This window comes from Geotrypetes seraphini, chromosome 16 (assembly GCF_902459505.1).
Source record: "Geotrypetes seraphini chromosome 16, aGeoSer1.1, whole genome shotgun sequence".
NCBI classification, from domain to species: domain Eukaryota; kingdom Metazoa; phylum Chordata; class Amphibia; order Gymnophiona; family Dermophiidae; genus Geotrypetes; species Geotrypetes seraphini.
The window spans coordinates 31,231,479-31,253,453 of NC_047099.1; the positions used below are offsets into that span (position 1 = coordinate 31,231,479).

A 21,975-nucleotide genomic window follows, 5' to 3' on the forward strand; every position below is an offset into this window, starting at 1 on the left:
GGAGAATAAGAGGTAGATGGTTCTTCGTACTCCGGCCCCTCTTGAGGAGATAAATCCGATGAGGAGTATCCCATACGTGGCAGCTTCTTCTGTGGCGACACCTCCGAATGGCGTGAGGAGTGCCGGGACGAGTGTCTAGATCGATATCCCTCCCGGTGTCGGGAGGGAGAGCGAGAACGCCTATGCTTCGCATGGTCCCCCGAAGCTTCCAGGGAATGTATGGGGCTGGATGCAGTAGAGCGTAGAGGCGGCAAGGAGGCAGACTCACGCGATGCAGCCCAGGCCTGGTATGGAGTGCGGAAGAACTCTTCCTGTGATTTACTATGCCCAGGACTTCGATTATCAGTTGAAGGAACTGCACCGTGATGGCGCGGAGGCGTAATGGGCTCTAAAGGAGGCATATCGCTAAAGGAAGCCCGCCTCGAGGGACCCGCCGCCCTTCGCCGTTCCTCCTCGTCAAGCAACGAGATCGATCGACGAGGGGGAGGGGTGGTCCGCCCCCTGGGACCGGGACCGGGAGGTCGCCCTGGATGGAGGCGATTAACCGGGGCCCAACAAACTGAGCTCGACAAACTGAGCTTCCAGCAGGGACCGCAGCGAAGCCGATATGGAGGGATCCACACCGAAAGGGGGTCCTCCAGCACGGTCTTCGCGCTCCTTCGTGGCCAAGTGCTTCTGCTTGGTAGCTTTAGGCACTTTAATGACCACTGGTGGAATAGTGGAAGGCGGTACCTGAGCCGAGGAGACGGGAACAGGCACAGACGTCGAACTCGTGGCCGAAGTCGGGGTGAACGACGCCGGCTTCAACAGGCCCGAAGCAGGAGGAGTAGTCGCTGGTTTCGCACGGACAGGCGAAACAGCCGATGAAGTCGAAGCTGAAGGTTCCTTAGCAGCTTCCATCTTGAACATCGACTCCCACAACAGGCAGCGCCGCTTAAACGAGCGCGCTGTGAGAGTGGAACAAGGCCAGCACGATTTCGGGAAATGTTCTGGACCAAGACACTGAAGACAGCGTCGGTGCGGGTCCGTCAGCGAAATCACGCGCTGGCACTTGCTACACTTTTTAAAACCGGTGATTGGCCGGGAATAGGCCGAAAAAGCTCCGCCGCTAGATCGAAGGAGCTGGGCCTGAGCCACGTGGCCGCCCCGGCCGAATCGCCGGAAGAAAAATTTTATTTATTTATTTTTTTAAAGTAGAAGAAATAAAACACACGAAAAAAGGAAAATAAATCCAAAACGCGGAATTAGAAGGCAATAAAACGTGAATTCAGTCAGCGCAGAATTGAAGTAAACTTCTCAGCTCCGCGGAAAGAAAAGAACTGAGGAGACACATCCGGTACATCGGGCGGGAAGGCACTGGCGCATGCGCGGTGCGGGCATCTCGAAACTTCTGAGTTTCTTCAAGCAAGACATGCTTGTGAGACGTCCGTATCGGGGCTCTGTCGGATGACATCACCCACTAGTGAGAATAGCTGCCTGCTGTCTCTGGATAACAACTGTTACGGTAAGTAACATTGCTTTATGTGGGGGCGGGTCTGGAGACGGTACCTGGTGGGGCCATGTGTCCTCTTTTTTTTTTTTTTTTGCACGAACAAATCTGGTTACCCTATATACGTATAAACGCAGCACACGCATGTAGGATGCATGCCAGTGGGGAGTCTCTGAAGACAATGCAATGCAGCAGCTGCATGGCTCGCCCACCCTAACTGCTTAAGATCCCATTTGTCTTAGGGGGGGCTCAGGTGCCCCTCAGGGTGAATTCTAAGTGACCGGTTCTCTTGCGTATGCTCCTGGCTTCCTGCCACTCTGCTTTTCACATTCTTCCCGCTCTGTCTGTCCAGGGCACAGCTTTTGACAGGCCTGCCCCACCCTCAAGACCTCTGCCAGATGACCCCGTGCCAAGGAAGTCTCAGGTAACACAGCCAGCACGGTGTGTGGGCATTGTGAGTCTGCTCTGCTCAGTGCTGGTGTGGCTTTGGTGATGGGAGCTTTGCAGCGCCAGCATTGGCGCTGCTGGTTTTTATGGCAGCGCCGATGCCGTAGTGAATATATTGGTGACGCTATCTTTCTTATTGCTTTATTAACCTGGATAGAGCCGAACGGAGAGTACTTGCCTCGTGAGAGAAGAATGAGAAAAGGAAAAAACAAAGGCAAGGGAAACGATCTAATCAACCAATAAGAAACCTTTATTATGAGACTATCCCAACAAGGATCCAAGTTTCGGCATCTACAATCAGGGCTGTGGAGTCGGAGTCGGAAGAAATTTCGGGTACCTGGAGTCAGAAGTACAAAAAACTGAGGAGTCGGAGTCGGAACATTTATCTACCGACTCCATTTTTGAACTTGGCATACCAATCACCAGCACAAATGTTGCGAGCAGCTTCTGCGGCCTTAGAACCTTGATTAAAAGCAAAAAGAAGGTGGTGTCGAAAATGCTCATTTCTCTCAACTTGACATTCCATTTTAACGATCTGAAAATTAACCAGTGCTGTGGAGTCGGAGTCGAGGAGTCGGAGGAAATTTCAGGTACCTGGAGTCGGAGTCAGAGTCTGAAGTACTGAAGAGTCGGAGTCGGAACATTTATCTACCAACTCCACAGCCCTGTCTACAATGCCTTCCTCAGAGGACACTGAGACAAGGTCTCTTAGTAAGCTAGGATTGAATGTCAACGAAGCCAACGCTATCGGTTAAAGCATTGGTTCCCAACCCTGCCCTAGAGGACCACCAGCCAGTCGGGTTTTCAGGATAGCCCTAATGAATATGCATTAAAGAGATTTGCAAGTAGTGAAGACGATGGGAATGCAGATCTGCCCCATTCACATTCATTAGGGCTGTCCCGAAAACCTGATTGGCTAGTGGTCCTCCAGGACAGGATTGGGGACCGCTGGGTTAAAGGATTCAGCTGGGTTGACATTCAATCCTAACTGACTAAGAGACTTCATCTCAGTGTCCCGTGAGGAAGGCATCGTAAATGCCGAAACTTGGATCCTTGTTGAGATAGTCTCAACAGGTTTCTTGTTGGTTGATTAGATCATCTCCCTTGCCTTTGTTTTCTCCTTTTCTCGTTCTTATTAAACTGGATGCAAGAAACAAGGTGAATTGGTGGTATTTTGGGTGAGGTTTTGTGTTTGAGAGTAGAGAACGACACGGTGACAAAATTCATTACCGTTCCTGTCATAATCCCATGTCATTTTCTAGTGTCTATTTCAACTTCGGTCCTTCTACACTAGCATTCTTCAAAGCAAAGTTTGCTGGTCAGTGGTTGTGCCCAATTATACTCTGATTCTTCCCTCTCTCCTTAAAGAATGACATGAAGATGGTTTCCCGCGGTTATCCGCGGGGACAGGAACGGTGATGAATTTTCTATTTGAGAGCCATTGTTAATAGAGGAGGTTGTTTGGAAGCCCTTCAGTAGTCCCGTAGAGCAGTTTCTCTGCTGTGACTGTCCATTGTGCCCACTGAGGCCCTCCGCTGTCTCAGAGTGTCTGGCCGTGCCTTCTGCTAGCCCAGTGAGAGGCATTGTGGGCCCTGATGAGGCGTGGAGAAAGGACTTTAATCTTCTACCACTGTTTTCCAGAGTCAAAGGGAAGGCGTTTGGGCCGCATGGGGTGAGTGCTGAGAAGGAGGACACAGCCTTCCTGGTTCTGAATATTTTTTTTCTCTTATCGTTCAGCCTCAAGTTCCTGTGAAACCACCTCCCCCAAAGAAGCCCCTGCCCTCGGACCCGGCGACCCAAGACCAAGAAGAGCTGCTTTCTGCCGTGCCCATATACACGCCTCAGGCAGTAGTGTTCCCTTCCAGGCAAGTGCCTAGTCCCTCCACATGAAGTTAGTGTTCAGGGAGAAATCCACAAGCTGACCACATACTTGCTGGCAACGCAGGCCTGCAACTCCTCCAACCATAGCAGAAAGACATTGCCCCGAGATAACCATCAGGGTCTGGCATGCTCACTCGGGTAATGTCTCCAGATGGGTTGGGTTTCCATATACCATGACGGGAACGAACATCATTCATAAGCAGGGGTGTGTGCTGGATAGGATCTCGGTTTCTGAAATGGACTGCTAGAGTTTTATCTTAGTACTTGCATTGTGCCAGAGAGAGCCTCTAGCTATAGAGTGGCATAGGATGTCCTGTGAAGTTGCACTTGGAATTTCTGTTTTAAATTGTATTTTTGTTTGAATTTTCCAATGCAATCTATAAGATGACATGTGATGTGTTTTAATGAAGCTGATGGTGCTCAGTACATGTGGAATAATTTCTGTATCCTTCCACATTTTCTGTGCCCTTCCACATTCTGGGGGTCTCAGAAATATAAACTTGGCTTTCCCACTGTTAAAAAAAAAAATCCCAACTATGGCCAATTTCTGTCAATCATTTTCTTTTTTATTCGTAAGAGTTTGGCATGACCTCCCTTCTACAATTATAGTTCTCTTTCATCTACCCACTTTTCGTAAAGCATTGAAGACACATTTATTTCAGAAATTTATGAATGATTTTTCTGTTTGAAATAATCAATCATAAAAGATAATACTTTTGGCTTAAAAGATACAGTTCTTGTTCTAATCTTATGTAAATTTATTAATATTCTGTTAATTGAGTCGAGTCCTCCTGTTGAGATGAATCGGTATACAAAATCAAAGATTAGATTAGAGATGGGCAGGAAGTGCGGTTTCTGTGATAGGAGAAAGCTCAGCTCCGTTCTCTCTATCCCAATCTTTGTGTATGTGAAATGTCATTTTGGATGTCCCTTCCATCTCCAGGCCTTCCCCCAACTCCAGCTTGTTTCAAGGTGTCCCTCTTCCACCTTCTGACTCTCTTTTTTTTCTATTCCAAAGGCCGGTGCCTCCTCCGCCTACAGCCACAGCCATTGGTGGGAGCCTCCAGGCGCAGCAAGTGTAACTGAGGCCGGACACTGGTCGTCGACGCACACGAACGGGTGGTAAGGGGGGTAGCTGATAACCACTCTGCTTTTGCGGTGGAACTCTTTCCGCAGCTTCTGCATGGGTCTGGTGGGGAGCATCCCTCCATCCTGTGCAGCCATCGCCTCGACCTTGCTGTGGCACAGGGGTAGATTCTACCAGTCCAGCACAGGTGACAAGAGGATGTTGCCTGCCCTTGGTCCACACCGTAAGAGAGACTGAGGCTACAATGTAGTGCTGAACTGGGGGAGGGGGGGTGGATCTTCTTTCATACAGACAGAAGCTGGAAAGGTGCAGATAAAATCATGGGGGAAACACGGGGGCTGGGCTACCAGGACTATGAGACTTGGAAACCAGAGGGAGCAGAACATTTTACCGGAGCCCGAGGACTGAGGATACATTTCGGACTTGCACAAACGTTACTCCGGTCTCTAGCCACTGAGAACCTCATCACACCTGTGGATTCTGGAAGCAGGGGCCTAGAGCGTAAATTTAGGACTAAAGGGCAGCTGGAGGATGGGGGGGGGAGAGGTCATCTCTGTTATTTATACTGTGGCGAAAGCAGTTCAGGAGGCCGTTACAAGTTCAGCAACTTTGTAAGTCTATATTTTAAAACTGCTGTAAACCAATGTGCGTCTGTGTATTTCATGGGTTTGCCTGTGGCCTTGTAGACGAAGAAGCTCTTTTATATGTGTGTGGAACAGAGCAAGGGCAGTGGTGCCTGGCCCTGTCTCTTAGTTCATACCCCAATCCTAAAATGCCTAAATGGTTTTTACAATAAAAAGGGTGCATTAAATAGAAAATATTAAAAGAGATGGTATAATAGGATTCCTAGGTTCTAATATCATTTTAACCTCATTAGATTAAATCATTAACCTACTCTCCTAAGATAAGGAAGGGAGCGTGTTAAGTGAATGGAGTTTAACAAACAGTATAAGAAGTCTTACCCCCCTCCTTTAAAAAAAGCCGCGCTAGCGTTTTTAACGCCGGTCGCCGCAGTAACACCTCCGACGAGTGTTGCGGTGCAGTGGTTAGAGCTAGAGCCTCGGCACCCTGAGGTTGTGGGTTTGAATCCCGCCCTGCTCCTTGTGACCCCGGGCAAGTCACTTGGGGCCTTTTTACGAAGGCGCGTGAGGGCCTTAACGCGCAGAATAGCGGGCGCTAAAATGCCCCACGCGCTAGCCGCCACCGCCTCCTCTTGAGCAGGCGGTAGTTTTTCGGCTGGCGCAACCTTCGTAAAAGGAGCCCCAGGTACATTAGATAGACCGGGAGCCCACCGGGACAGTTGAGGGAGAATAATTTGTGATCCGCACAGAATTGTTAGGATATGCGGAATATAAATTATTAAATAAAATAACAATATAAATTCTTAAATAAATGATTATTAAATAAGACGCTCGTGGAATTCCTCTGAGCGTCCAAGCCGTTACCGCTGTGGCCGGTGACTTTTCTTGAATGTACTTCCATGTTAATTGTATTTTTTCCACTGATTGCACAGTTCTCTTTGATGTGAACCGCCTAGAATTATGTGGTGTGACGGTATATAAGAATAAAGTTATTATTATTAAAAACACTAGCGTGGCTTTGCAAAGGAAGGGGTTAATTTTTAACTGCTCCATGCACTTACAAGTGTATTGAAGTAAAAGGCTGCTAACTTTTCTTCACTGGGAGTGTCCGATGTGATGGACAAAAATAAAAACCAAAAATATTACATTGTATATTCCAAAGCAAATAACTTTTTAGTCTAGTAATTAGTATTATAGCAGCATTTGTCAAATCAGAAATAAATCAGTTCGGACATATACAATGGAGAGAAAAAAACCTCATACCAACTGTGCCGGCATCTTTCTGTAAGCGTGGCGCAGTTTCTCCAAAGAGACTGGCTCCTGTCATCCATCTCAGTATAAATAAAGAAAAGCAAAAAATTGCAAGAGTCTGTCCATGTGATTGAGGATGGATAACCCAAAAAGACAAGGAAGGGCATTTTCGATAGGACATCGAAGTCTGACATTTCCCGCGAGATGTCCAAAGCTGGGAACGAACTAACGGCCAGTTTCGAAACCAGCAAAATAACTTTAAACCGTGCAAAACACAGCCCTCAGACTGATCTACTCACTGAAGAAGTTCGACCACATTCACCGCCACACGCTGGCTACCTGTACAAGCACGAATACTTTTTAAATTCTACTACATGCTCTTCAAAACCCAACGTGGCAATGGACCATCCTACCTGAACACTCGCCTAACAAGGAACAGCTCTTCCAGACCAAGTGGAACGCAGACACCCTTCACCCACCCCCCAATCAAAGGCATTCAGCGTAAAAAAATACACGACAGACTACTCGCCAGGCAAGCAGCGAAACTAGACAGCCACATCTCCAATCTACTGATTTCAGCACCGAACTACAGAACCTTCAGGAGGGAAATAAAAACCAGGTTGTTCAAGAAATATGTCAAGCCAAACTCCTGATACAACCAATTATCCTCACTCCATTGCCAGACTCCAAATGTTACAACCAATAGCTTCCCTGTAATCTTCTGGAAATGACCAGAATCTCTTCCTTTTGTAATCCGCCTACAACCGCAAGGTATTGGCAGAATAAAAGAAACTAATGTAATGCAATATAAAACTGCTAGACATCCCCCCCAAAAAAAATTTTAATTGCCTATTTAGATGTCTTGGCCAACAGGATGTCCAACCTTAGGACGTTTTAACTTTTTTTGGGCTTTTTTCAACCACAAAAACATCCTAGTTCAGAACCATCTAAATTTAGACCATTTGGACATGGGAGGAGCCAGCCTTGTGATGGACTGGCCATGGGGCACTTTAGAGGGCACTGCTGTGAACTTCACATAAAGAGTGCCAGGAGTACATTTTACCAAATACCCCTTATAATTTATGCTGAGCCCTCCAAACCTACTATACCTACCTGTCTACACCCCTATAGCCCTTATGGCTAGTAAAGGAGGGTTTGGTGTCCTCACTCTTTCCAGTATAAATGTAGTGGTTAGAGTGGCTCGTGAGCCTGGGTCCTCTTCTCTATGACTCACTAGCCCCCCCACCCCCACTGGGCTACTTAAGACATCTGTGTGATATACTATGCTTTCCCATATCAGGTGCTGCTGTTCTAAAGACAGGTATGTACTCTTTCATTCATATCTTTGTGGGGTGACCAGTGGGCGGGGGTCAGTTTGGGAACCTTTTTGGCACTTAGACACTTTTAAAACAGATCTAGCTCAGAATGTCTAAGTTCTGTCCAGGACACCCTGGGAAAGGTTCAATTATTACCGCAGGACATCCCAGTCTAAGTCTGCCCAGAACACGCCTTCAGCAAGCTCCTCCCCCTTTCTGGACTCACAGGGAGTAGGACGCCTTGCAAGACGTCCAAAAAGACGGTTTCAAAAATCAGCACTTGGATGTCTTGGTGATTAGGACTTCCAAGAGCCAATATGTGGTGGTGGTGGGGGGGGGGGTTGGTAGTAAAACCCAGACGTCTTGATCTGTCCTCCTTACTTCCATTGCTTTCAGTGACAATAAAACCATCCATCCTCCTTTTTCTGGAGCCATAGGATAACCCTAGCTCAGGGATCTCAAAGTCCCTCCTTGAGGGCCGCAATCCAGTCGGGTTTACAGGATTTCTCCAATGAATATGCATTGAAAGCAGATCTCATGCATATTTATTGGGGAAATCCTGAAAACCCAACTGGATTGCAGCCCTCGAGGACCGACTTTGACACATGTGATGGAGGTGGTTCTGAGGGAAAGGGCTAGGAATCAGGGATCTCAAAGTCCCTCCTTGAGGGCCGCAATCCAGTCGGGTTTTCAGGATTTCCCCAATGGCTATGCATTGAAAGCAGTGCATGCACATAGATCTCTTGTATATTCATTGGGGAAATCCTGAAAACCCGACTGGATTGCAGCCCTCGAGGAGGGACTTTGAGATCCCTGTATGTCTTTCAAGTCTTCTGTTTAGGAGTCACCAGTGTGTGTCTGACTCATGCAGAAAGTGAGTTATGGCTGACATCCTGTCTTTGGAGAATCCCCATTACAGACAAGAACCTCACTCTGTTTGTATTAACTCCTGAAATAGCACCGGGACTTTGCCTGGCAATGGAGGCCTTTGCCCAGTGGGTGGCGCTTTGGTTTTATGTAAGGATGCTTGGCTGGCGCTGGGCTGTGTCTGTAATAGAGCTTCTCTTGCTTAGGTAGTGCTAGAAGCAAAGAACGAGGAGCACCATCAGAGCACCCAAAGATAACAACCAGCAAAAGGCACTTAACCTTTTTGCAAGTAGGAACTAGCTTCGCTCAGAATCATTAGCAGTCAGTGCTGTCACAGGCCTTGAGGTCTCGGTGCGGTTTGAAGCTTAATATGGAACATACTATACTATACTATATGGAACTATACTACTTTTTGCAAGGTAGGAATGAGGTGCATTGGCAGAGCTGTGTTGTGTGTGTGGGGGGGGGGAGAGGGAGGAGTTCTCAGTACTGGGGTAACAGAAGGTTGGCAGAACTAGGTGAGGTGGGGTGGGGAGGGAGGGTGTTTGTGAGTACTGTGGTACCAGAAGGCACTGTGAGGAAGGAACGGGGTATATTAGTAGATCTGTGTGTGATGGAGGGCACTAGGATAACAGAGTGAGGTACATAGAGCTGTAGAGGAGGGTGTCTTAGCACTGGAGTACCTATTGCAAGGGAGGAGTGAGGCTGTGCAAGGGAGGTGGGGCTGTGCTGTAAGTCCCTCGCCTTTTCTTCAGTCCTAAAGGTTACTGGTTCACGTTTTCTGGCTTTGGCTGCCTTCACTTGCCTTTCAGGGACTGGGTAACAAAGCTGGCCTTGCCCCTTGACCCTGCACGCTGTCTGATTCGGCTGCTGTTGAACATTTTTCGGAATGCGTGCCGGAAGTCATGGTGTAACCCTTCCAGGCTGAGTGGAATTTGGGTTATGAGCTGCAGTTTGGATCCAAAGAGCAGGAAGCAGGTTCTGGCAGTGAATTTGAAGTTCTTGGATTCTGCAACTCTGCTTCAGAGGGACTCAGCGGCCCTACTGTGGCTTTCTCCATGTGCATACTCCTCCAGCTGGGCGGGATGCAGATCCTCCCCGAGGCTGACGTATTTCCGTTGCCTCAGCTTTGATGCATGTGACCTGGAGGAGGGGGGAATGCATTTATCTGAGTTTGGGGTTTAGGTTTCTGCCACTTGGTGCTGAATGTAAGACGCGCGCACAAGGACGCGCACGAGGAGTGAGGTTTTCCCTCGCCTTTTCTTCAGTCCTAAAGTTCACATTTTCTGGCTTTGGCTGCCTTCAGCAGTCATGCGACCGGGTAACAAAGCCCCCTGACCCTGCACGCTGTCTGATTCGGCTGCTGTTGAACAGTTTGCGTGCCGGAACCCTTCTCAGGCTGAGTGGAATTTGGGTTGTGGTTGTGAATTTCTCCGTGAGAACCTTGTGCATCCTCCTCCAGCTTGAGTCCGCACTAGACGTCCGCATTAGACGTCCGCAGTAGACGTCCGCATTAGACGTCCGCACTAGACGTCCGCATTAGACGTCCGCACTAGACGTCCGCATTAGACGTCCGCAGTAGACGTCCGCATTAGACGTCCGCACTAGACGTCCGCATTAGACGTCCGCACTAGACGTCCGCATTAGACGTCCGCACTAGACGTCCGCATTAGACGTCCGCAGTAGACGTCCGCATTAGACGTCCGCACTAGACGTCCGCATTAGACGTCCGCAGTAGACGTCCGCATTAGACGTCCGCACTAGACGTCTAGTGCGGACGTCTAATGCGGACGTCTAGTGCGGACGTCTAATGCGGACGTCTAATGCGGACGTCTAATGCGGACGTCTACTGCGGACGTCTACTGCGGACGTCTAGTGCGGACGTCTAATGCGGACGTCTACTGCGGACGTCTACTGCGGACGTCTAATGCGGACGTCTAGTGCGGACGTCTAATGCGGACGTCTAATGCGGACGTCTAGTGCGGACGTCTACTGCGGACGTCTAATGCGGACGTCTAATGCGGACGTCTACTGCGGACGTCTAATGCGGACGTCTAGTGCGGACGTCTAATGCGGACGTCTAGTGCGGACGTCTAATGCGGACGTCTACTGCGGACGTCTAATGCGGACGTCTAGTGCGGACGTCTAATGCGGACGTCTAGTGCGGACGTCTAGTGCGGACTCAAGCTGGAGGAGGATGCACAAGGTTCTCACGGAGAAATTCACAACCACTCCCTGCAGCTCATAACCCAAATTCCACTCAGCCTGAGAAGGGTTCCGGCACGCAAACTGTTCAACAGCAGCCGAATCAGACAGCGTGCAGGGTCAGGGGGCTTTGTTACCCGGTCGCATGACTGCTGAAGGCAGCCAAAGCCAGAAAATGTGAACTTTAGGACTGAAGAAAAGGCGAGGGAAAACCTCACTCCTCGTGCGCGTCCTTGTGCGCGCGTCTTACATTCAGCACCAAGTGGCAGAAACCTAAACCCCAAACTCAGATAAATGCATTCCCCCCTCCTCCAGGTCACATGCATCAAAGCTGAGGCAACGGAAATACGTCAGCCTCGGGGAGGATCTGCATCCCGCCCAGCTGGAGGAGTATGCACATGGAGAAAGCCACAGTAGGGCCGCTGAGTCCCTCTGAAGCAGAGTTGCAGAATCCAAGAACTTCAAATTCACTGCCAGAACCTGCTTCCTGCTCTTTGGATCCAAACTGCAGCTCATAACCCAAATTCCACTCAGCCTGGAAGGGTTACACCATGACTTCCGGCACGCATTCCGAAAAATGTTCAACAGCAGCCGAATCAGACAGCGTGCAGGGTCAAGGGGCAAGGCCAGCTTTGTTACCCAGTCCCTGAAAGGCAAGTGAAGGCAGCCAAAGCCAGAAAACGTGAACCAGTAACCTTTAGGACTGAAGAAAAGGCGAGGGACTTACAGCACAGCCCCACCTCCCTTGCACAGCCTCACTCCTCCCTTGCAATAGGTACTCCAGTGCTAAGACACCCTCCTCTACAGCTCTATGTACCTCACTCTGTTATCCTAGTGCCCTCCATCACACACAGATCTACTAATATACCCCGTTCCTTCCTCACAGTGCCTTCTGGTACCACAGTACTCACAAACACCCTCCCTCCCCACCCCACCTAGTTCTGCCAACCCCAGTTACCCCAGTACTGAGAACTCCTCCCTCTCCCCCCCCCCCACACACACAACACAGCTCTGCCAATGCACCTCATTCCTACCTTGCAAAAAGTAGTATAGTTCCATATAGTATAGTATAGTATGTTCCATATTAAGCTTCAAACCGCACCGAGACCTCAAGGCCTGTGACAGCACTGACTGCTAATGATTCTGAGCGAAGCTAGTTCCTACTTGCAAAAAGGTTAAGTGCCTTATGCTGGTTGTTATCTTTGGGTGCTCTGATGGTGCTCCTCGTTCTTTGCTTCTAGCACTACCTAAGCAAGAGAAGCTCTATTACAGACACAGCCCAGCGCCAGCCAAGCATCCTTACATAAAACCAAAGCGCCACCCACTGGGCAAAGGCCTCCATTGCCAGGCAAAGTCCCGGTGCTATTTCAGGAGTTAATACAAACAGAGTGAGGTTCTTGTCTGTAATGGGGATTCTCCAAAGACAGCAGGATGTCAGCCATAACTCACTTTCTGCATGAGTCAGACACACACTGGTGACTCCTAAACAGAAGACTTGAAAGACATACAGGGATCTCAAAGTCCCTCCTCGAGGGCTGCAATCCAGTCGGGTTTTCAGGATTTCCCCAATGAATATACAAGAGATCTATGTGCATGCACTGCTTTCAATGCATAGCCATTGGGGAAATCCTGAAAACCCGACTGGATTGCGGCCCTCAAGGAGGGACTTTGAGATCCCTGATTCCTAGCCCCTTCCCTCAGAACCACCTCCATCACATGTGTCAAAGTCGGTCCTCGAGGGCTGCAATCCAGTTGGGTTTTCAGGATTTCCCCAATAAATATGCATGAGATCTGCTTTCAATGCATATTCATTGGAGAAATCCTGTAAACCCGACTGGATTGCGGCCCTCAAGGAGGGACTTTGAGATCCCTGAGCTAGGGTTATCCTATGGCTCCAGAAAAAGGAGGATGGATGGTTTTATTGTCACTGAAAGCAATGGAAGTAAGGAGGACAGATCAAGACGTCTGGGTTTTACTACCAACCCCCCCCCCCCCCCACCACCACCACATATTGGCTCTTGGAAGTCCTAATCACCAAGACATCCAAGTGCTGATTTTTGAAACCGTCTTTTTGGACGTCTTGCAAGGCGTCCTACTCCCTGTGAGTCCAGAAAGGGGGAGGAGCTTGCTGAAGGCGTGTTCTGGGCAGACTTAGACTGGGATGTCCTGCGGTAATAATTGAACCTTTCCCAGGGTGTCCTGGACAGAACTTAGACATTCTGAGCTAGATCTGTTTTAAAAGTGTCTAAGTGCCAAAAAGGTTCCCAAACTGACCCCCGCCCACTGGTCACTGACTCCTTCCCACCCCACAAAGCAGCACCTGATATGGGAAAGCATAGTATATCACACAGATGTCTTAAGTAGCCCAGTGGGGGTGGGGGGGCTAGTGAGTCATAGAGAAGAGGACCCAGGCTCACGAGCCACTCTAACCACTACATTTATACTGGAAAGAGTGAGGACACCAAACCCTCCTTTACTAGCCATAAGGGCTATAGGGGTGTAGACAGGTAGGTATAGTAGGTTTGGAGGGCTCAGCATAAATTATAAGGGGTATTTGGTAAAATGTACTCCTGGCACTCTTTATGTGAAGTTCACAGCAGTGCCCTCTAAAGTGCCCCATGGCCAGTCCATCACAAGGCTGGCTCCTCCCATGTCCAAATGGTCTAAATTTAGATGGTTCTGAACTAGGATGTTTTTGTGGTTGAAAAAAGCCCAAAAAAAGTTAAAACGTCCTAAGGTTGGACATCCTGTTGGCCAAGACATCTAAATAGGCAATTAAAATTTTTTTGGGGGGGGATGTCTAGCAGTTTTATATTGCATTACATTAGTTTCTTTTATTCTGCCAATACCTTGCGGTTGTAGGCGGATTACAAAAGGAAGAGATTCTGGTCATTTCCAGAAGATTACAGGGAAGCTATTGGTTGTAACATTTGGAGTCTGGCAATGGAGTGAGGATAATTGGTTGTATCAGGAGTTTGGCTTGACATATTTCTTGAACAACCTGGTTTTTATTTCCCTCCTGAAGGTTCTGTAGTTCGGTGCTGAAATCAATAGATTGGAGATGTGGCTGTCTAGTTTCGCTGTCGTGTATTTTTTTACGCTGAATGCCTTTGATTGGGGGGTGGGTGAAGGGTGTCTGAATTCCACTTGGTCTGGAAGAGCTGTTCCTTGTTAGGCGAGTGTTCAGGTAGGATGGTCCATTGCCAGGTTGGGTTTTGAAGAGCATGTAGTAGAATTTAAAAAGTATTCGTGCTTGTACAGGTAGCCAGCGTGTGGCGGTGAATGTGGTCGAACTTCTTCAGTGAGTAGATCAGTCTGAGGGCTGTGTTTTGCACGGTTTAAAGTTATTTTGCTGGTTTCGAAACTGGCCGTTAGTTCGTTCCCAACTTTGGACATCTCGCGGGAAATGTCAGACTTCGATGTCCTATCGAAAATGCCCTTCCTTGTCTTTTTGGGTTATCCATGGACAGACTCTTGCAATTTTTTGCTTTTCTTTTTTTATACTGAGATGGATGACAGGAGCCAGTCTCTTTAGAGAAACTGCGCCACGCTTACAGAAAGATGCCGGCACAGTTGGTATGAGGTTTTTTTCTCTCCATTGTATATGTCCGAACTGATTTATTTCTGATTTGACAAATGCTGCTATAATACTAATTACTAGACTAAAAAGTTATTTGCTTTGGAATATACAATGTAATATTTTTGGTTTTTATTTTTGTCCATCACATCGGACACTCCCAGTGAAGAAAAGTTAGCAGCCTTTTACTTCAATACACTTGTAAGTGCATGGAGCAGTTAAAAATTAACCCCTTCCTTTGCAAATAATAATAACTTTATTCTTATAAACCGTCACACCACATAATTCTAGGCGGTTCACATCAAAGAGAACTGTGCAATCAGTGGAAAAAATACAATTAACATGGAAGTACATTCAAGAAAAGTCACCGGCCACAGCGGTAACGGCTTGGACGCTCAGAGGAATTCCACGAGCGTCTTATTTAATAATAATTTATTTAAGAATTTATATTGTTATTTTATTTAATAATTTATATTCCGCATATCCTAACAATTCTGTGCGGATCACAAATTATTCTCCCTCAACTGTCCCGGTGGGCTCCCGGTCTATCTAATGTACCTGGGGCTCCTTTTACGAAGGTTGCGCCAGCCGAAAAACTACCGCCTGCTCAAGAGGAGGCGGTGGCGGCTAGCGCGTGGGGCATTTTAGCGCCCGCTATTCTGCGCGTTAAGGCCCTCACGCGCCTTCGTAAAAAGGCCCCAAGTGACTTGCCTGGGGTCACAAGGAGCAGGGCGGGATTCAAACCCACAACCTCAGGGTGCCGAGGCTCTAGCTCTAACCACTGCACCGCAACACTCGTCGGAGGTGTTACTGCGGCGACCGGCGTTAAAAACGCTAGCGCGGCTTTTTTTAAAGGAGGGGGGTAAGACTTCTTATACTGTTTGTTAAACTCCATACGTGGGGACGTCTAGTGCGGGCGTCTAGTGCGGACGTCTAATGCGGACGTCTAATGCGGACGTCTAGTGCGGACGTCTAATGCGGACGTCTAGTGCGGACGTCTAATGCGGACGTCTAGTGCGGACGTCTAATGCGGACGTCTAGTGCGGACGTCTAATGCGGGCGTCTAGTGCGGACTCAAGCTGGAGGAGGATGCACAAGGTTCTCACGGAGAAATTCACAACCACTCCCTGCAGCTCATAGCCCAAATTCCACTCAGAAGGGTTCCGGCACGCAAACTGTTCAACAGCAGCCGAATCAGACAGCGTGCAGGGTCAGGGGGCTTTGTTACCCGGTCGCATGACTGCTGAAGGCAGCCAAAGCCAGAAAATGTGAACTTTAGGACTGAAGAAAAGGCGAGGGAAAACCTCACTCCTCCCTTGCAATAGGGACACCCTCCTTCTCCCCCCCCCCCTCTACAGCTCTAACTATGTACCTCACTCCTGCTGGCCCTAGTGCCCTAGTCCCCACGTAGACGCGCACGAGGACGGTGCTCCCCCGCTGGAAGCCGGGAAATCAATGTCCATAATATCTTTTTCCTAACTTTTCTCCTCTGCTTAGAATTTGCCTTTCAGCAGTTTCCTGCCTTTGCCCTCTCCCCCACCTCCCCCAGATCAGCTTCTACTCTCCGCCTTTTAATGAATCCACATCCTCTGATTTCTTTCCAAGTAACTCCCTAAACATTTTCTTTGCTTTTCGAACCGCTGTTGCACGGTGATTTTAGGATTTGATCCTGCAATTTGGATTATTCCTCCCCCCTCCCCCCCCCCCCGTATGCGCTTTGCATTTTATCCACATTCCGTTTCAGCTGCCAGTTTTGACTCTCGCTCTTCGAAGGTCCTCCTGCAGCTTCTCACAATCAGCTCATGATTCAACTACTTTAGAATCATTTTTTGTCATCAGCAAATTTGATTTCTTCATTCATTGCTCCCTTTTCCAGATCATGCAAAAACCCCAAAACAGTATGAAGGGGTGCTGAAAAGTTCTCAGCCCTACCAAGAATGGAATGATGTGGAGCCATGAAACTTACATGTCTGAAGTTTCTGTAACCCCCCCAGAATACTCTGATGTCATGGAACTACTCCGCCACTTCAATCGCCTCTGAATCACTCGAAAATTGTTGACCTTTCAAACTCTTTTTAAGGTTTGGAAACAGAAAATAGTCAGATGGAGCAAGATCTGGTGAGTAGGGTGGATGGTCTATGCCAGTGTTCTTCAACCGCCGGTCCGTGGACCGGTGCTGGCCCGTAGAAATTTTCTGCCAGTCCACAGGGCTGGCACGTCCATCGGGCAAAAGACGGTGTTCTTCAGACTCCAGTCCACAGTGCGATCAACACGGCGTTTTTGGGCCGGCTCTCTTGAGTGCCGCAGTGCACAAAGCCGTGGGAAAAGGCTCCTACGCGTGTCCTGTGCCTGACCTTGAAGCCTTCTGTCTGACGTCGCAACGTCAGAGGGAAGGCTTCCAGATGAGGGGGCGGGACGCGCGCTGCCCACAACTTTGTGCAACGCTGCACTCAGGGAGCCGGCCCGAAGACGCTGCATTGATCTCACAGTGGACCGGCCCGAAGATAACACTGGGTGGCAGGCCAGAAGGCAACGCACGGCACAGCATGGAGGGAGAGAGACAACAACGGTAGGGGGAATCTTTTTCTTGTATGTTATGCTATGTTTGTCGTACCTTATTTTAAATTTTGTGCATCACATTGACGATACGATAATGCGTTTTAATCAAAATTGTATTCAACTTGAAACTTGAAATGAAATTCATGCCATAACTGGACACCCAGCACAGTTTCCTGTTTTTGTAGCTAGTTATTAATACACAAATAAAAAATTTCCTCCTATAACATAACTTTTATTTTCTGACAAGTCTCCTATGAGCTTCTTTGCAAATGCTTTTCGAAAATCCAGAGGAGCTTTATCCATTGACTCACCGTTGTCCGTATGTCTATTTAAAAAAAAAAAATAAAAAAAAAATATATATATATATATATATATATGTTTTCAAAAAAAATCTAACAAATTGGTAAGGCAAGACTTTCTCCTCTGCTCTATTAATCTCTGTCTATCCAAATGGTAAATTATTTTGTTCTTCAGACTATTTTGCTTGGCATGAATGTCAAGCTTATCGGTCTCTAGTTTAATGGATCACCCATGCAATCCTATTCCTGAAATACTGCAATTGATTTGAAAGAGAAGTTACAGATTGCTAGTCTGGAATTTAACTCTTGAGTTCTTTTATTATTCTGGGGTGTCTGCCATTTGGTCCTGGTGATTTGTTATACTTTAGTTTATTCATTTGATCTATTGCATTTTTTCTGGTTTTCTGTGATCTGCTTTAAGTTCTTCTCAACCTTAAGTAATGTTTCTGGCTTCCGTCCTCTGAAACGTCCTGTTTTGGAAGGGGTGGGAGCTGGCATGCTCACGCGCTTCAGGTTCTGTGCTGGCTGACCGGAACGCTTCTGGTGTTATGTAGATCAAAGTATCGCTGACCTGGGCGATGGATATAAGGAAGGAAAAACCTCATGGGGAGGAGGGTGAAAGATGCTGGAGGGTGGGGGTAGGGAGGAGGAGGAGGAGAGAAATGCTGGATACTCTGGGGGAGAGTTAAGAGGTAGGGAAGAAGAAAAATGCTGGGTACCAGGGGGAAAGTTGACCCAGGTATAAACCAATACCTGATTTGGGATGTAATTTATAGGAAAACTTTCTCTGTTTATATGGGAGAATATACTGTAATTAAAAGTTCATTCTCTTATATTAACATCTAGAACACCTTAGAGTTCTATGGCAGTTTTGTTCCAACATAATTTTAGCAAGCTTTAATGCTCCAAGAGGTTAGAATTGGGCATGGAGCCACATCCTGGTACCACCCTTTTTCCAGCAATAACATTGAGATTGCTGTCTCCTCAGCGGAGGAATCTCGACAGTGAGCAAAGCTGCCAGCTGTTTAATGACTCCCAGAGGTACATCTTGGGATTTCTTAAGACAGGGCCTGACACACAGGGGCTTGGATTAGTGTTAAAAAATCCAACAAGGACCTGATGAACTGGAATTGGTTTGTAAGCCACATCCACCCTCTGGATTGGGAGTTTGAGCTTAAATCAGGTTAATAGGCGTACCTTAGTTAGGGTTACCAGGCATTCAGGAAAACCTATTTAGAGCACTGTCTGGGCTCCCGGACGGACTTTCCAAAACCCGGCATTTGTCTGGGTTTTGGAAAGCCCCGACGAGCTCCAGCCGCATCTGGAGGGCCTCTGAGCATGCGTCAGTTCTGACTGGCCCAGAACGTCTTCTCCGATGTCAGAATTGACGTCGGAAAGACAACTTCGTGTAGGCTTTAGCAGTAGCAGGGTGGTAAGATAGCAGCCAACCCGGGGAAAGGAAGAAGGGAGGCTTTTTTTTTTTTTTGGTGCGACACAGAGGGAAGGCAAGCAGGCTGGCTTTCGCCAGGGAGGGAGGAAGAGAGGTAGACAGGCAGGCAGCCTGGCTTCTGGGGTGGGGGTGGGACAAAGTGTGGAAGACAGTGAGAGGGACATAGGAAGGAGGCACTGGGGGCACTAAAGACATGGGAAGGAGACACTGGGGGCACTAAAGACATGGGAAGAATGCACTGGGGGCACTAAAGACAGGAAGGGGCACTAAGTACATGGGAAGGAGGCACTGGAGGCACTAAAGACATGGGAATGAGACACCGGGGGCACTAAGGACATAGGAAGGAAAGAGGGAGGGAATAGAAAGGGACAATTCTTGGGCCTGAGTGCAGAAAGAAAGAAAGGATACACAGACAGAAGGAAACGCAACCAGACTCATGAAATCACCAGACAGCAAAGGTAGGAAAAATGATTTTATTTTCAATTTAGTGATCAAAACATGTCAATTTTGAGAATTTATATCTGCTGTCTATATTTTGCACTATATTTGTTTCAAGTTTTATTAGGTTTTTATGTACCGCCTATCAAGGTTATCTAAGCGGTTCTACAATCAGGTACTCAAGCATTTTCCCTGTCTGTCCCGGTGGGCTCACAATCTATCTAACGTACCTGGGGCTATGGAGGACTGAGTGACTTTCCCAGGGTCACAAGGAGCAGTGCGGGGTTTGTCTATTTTTCTATAGTTACTGAGGTGACCGAGCTCGCGGAGATGGGGCAGAAACGGGGCTTTTAAATTTTAGTCCTAGTAGTTTGCTGGTTCACAAAATAATTCTTTTATTTATGCCGGTCCACGGGTGTAAAAAGGTTGAAAAACACTGTGATAGAGTATGAACCTAATCCATCAGGAGTGATGTTGAAACTCTGCTCTGGTAAGGGGATAAATGGTTCAGCTTTTATGCTAGACATTTGCCACAGGAGGGCAGCACTGAGCATCTCTGCAGTACTGCTTCCTGAAGCAATGGTGCCCTCCAGTGGCCAGTGCTTGGAATAGCCTCTGCAAACTACCAGTAGAGCCAAAGGCAGATTTTGAACAGAAGTGAATGAATGAATCCCTTTTTATTTGCCCTTTTAAATTGTTCTCCATTGGTATGTTATTGAGATAAACTGCATTGTGTTCCATAATTTGGGAAAAGGGCGTTCTCTAAATATAATGTGATAGAGTATGAACCTAATCCATCTCTTAAGCCGTTTTCAAATGCTGACTCCCTGGTAGTCTGAAGATATCACTTTGTTTTGTTTTTTTAATTGTGTAATGAAGCAGATAGACAGACACCAGGACCACACCGTGTTATTACGAGGTCCACCTCGTCTGCCACAGTGTGCTCTGATAATCAATGCTTTTTTCTTGCTTCCTTAGATTTTGTGCTTGATCCAGGATTTTTTGAATTATGTCACTGCTATCTGCTGCAGCTGGAGCAGATGCTACCAGAAGCTACTTTAAGAGACTGGAAATCCAAACGGCAATGTGACCAAGTGCAAAGTGATACATGTGGGAAAGAGGAACCTGAACTATAGCTATGCGATGCTGGGTTCTGTGTTAGGAGTCACTGCCCAGGAAAAGGATCTAGGTGTCATTGTTGAGGATACGTTGAAACGCTCAGCTTAATGTGCGACAGCTGCTAAGAAAGCAAATAGAATGTTAGGAAATATCAGGAAAAGAATGGAAAACAAAGATGAAAATGTTATAATGCCCTTGGTATACTGTGTGCACTTCTGGTCACTGTATCTCCAAAAAAGATATAGAGGTGTAACTTTGTGAGTCTTAAGTAGTTTGAAAGTGAGCCCCAAAGTGGAATTAGAAAATGTACAGAGAAGGTTGATGAAAATGATAAAAGCGATGGGTTGACTTCTCTATGAGGAGAGGCTAAAGCATCTAGGGCTCTTTAGTTTGGAGAAGACACAGCTCAGGGGTGATAAGATAGAGGTCTATAAAATACAGAGTGGAGTGGAAAGGGTAGATGTGAACCGCTTGTTGACTCTTTTCAAAAATACTAGGACTAGGGGGCATGCCCTGAAGTAGTAGATTTAAGGTACAAACTGTTTATTGAATTTTTCAAAACCAGACAGAAGTATCAGAAACATGTACAGATCAAAGAAAGCAGGGAGAGCCGGAGCAAACGTCAAGAAATTGTCCATCATCGCTTAGCCAAAAACAGATATGCGTCTAACATCAGCAGAATCAAAGCAAGGAAACACAAGAAAGGCACTGGCGATGCATCAAATAGATATCAACTCTCCAAACTCTCCCCTTCCCGCCCCCCTCCCACCCCATTCCCCCCTCCACCCAACCCAACACCCCTCCAGAAGAAGAGAAGAAGAGAAAAGAAAAAAAAAAACAAAGAAGAGGGGGGGACGGAGGAGCTAGAATATGTACAGCTGATAGCAGAGAACTGTAAGCGCTGACCTATGGAAAGGCATAGACAATATATACAAAGATACCCTGCAAACAGAGCCCTGAACTCTTATGAGCCCTGAGAAGAAATGCCAAACCTCTCCCCTCCCCGTCCCCGAACTAAAATTATAAGAAAGAGAAATAAAAGAATAGGAGGTCCTTGGCCAAGGAGGGGCACCCCAGAGCAACAACGCCCACCGCTCCAGCAGATCAAAGCCTCAAAGTGTTAAGAATCGAACTCCGAATTCTAGGAGACAGAGAATAAATATAGGGTCTCCAGACCCGCAGAAAAATCTTGGATTGACGAAAGGAAGTACGCACCTGACCTCTCTCTAGTAACATCAATGCATGCAGCCGATTACGCCAGGCCCAATACGCAGGAGGGTCAGCCGACACCCACTCGGTCAAGATAATCTTCTTGGCCACCAAGCCCGCCTTCCGCAGGAATAAACAACCTACTCCAGGCGATAAATGAAAAGCCTCAAATCTGTCTAGGAGAAACCCCACTGGAGTGA

General features: G+C 47.6%; 2 protein-coding genes across 11 annotated transcripts in view; both read left to right on the plus strand.

Annotated features, from left to right (window-relative positions):
- The window catches only part of ZCWPW1 (zinc finger CW-type and PWWP domain containing 1), a 180,155-nt gene that overhangs the window by 64,223 nt on the left and 93,957 nt on the right, over positions 1 to 21,975 (plus strand). For 3 of the 10 annotated variants that reach the window (XM_033923682.1, XM_033923697.1, XM_033923695.1), the window contains exon 1: positions 16,103 to 16,819. The exons of 2 other annotated variants lie outside the window; for them this stretch is intronic. The gene's annotated coding sequence lies outside the window, so the exon portion shown is untranslated. Of the gene's footprint in view, positions 1 to 11,241; positions 11,778 to 16,102; positions 16,820 to 17,074; positions 17,271 to 18,279; positions 18,299 to 19,423; positions 19,468 to 21,975 lie in introns of those variants that run through there. 5 more of the 10 variants (XM_033923685.1, XM_033923696.1, XM_033923687.1 and 2 more) reach the window with 5 other exon arrangements.
- LOC117349936 (disintegrin and metalloproteinase domain-containing protein 15-like) lies at positions 1,618 to 5,991 on the plus strand. The gene is made up of 3 exons (XM_033923698.1): positions 1,618 to 1,913; positions 3,674 to 3,801; positions 4,836 to 5,991. Exons 1-3 carry the CDS (start codon positions 1,785 to 1,787, stop codon positions 4,897 to 4,899), a joined length of 321 nt encoding a protein of 106 aa, XP_033779589.1. The 5' UTR covers positions 1,618 to 1,784; the 3' UTR covers positions 4,900 to 5,991.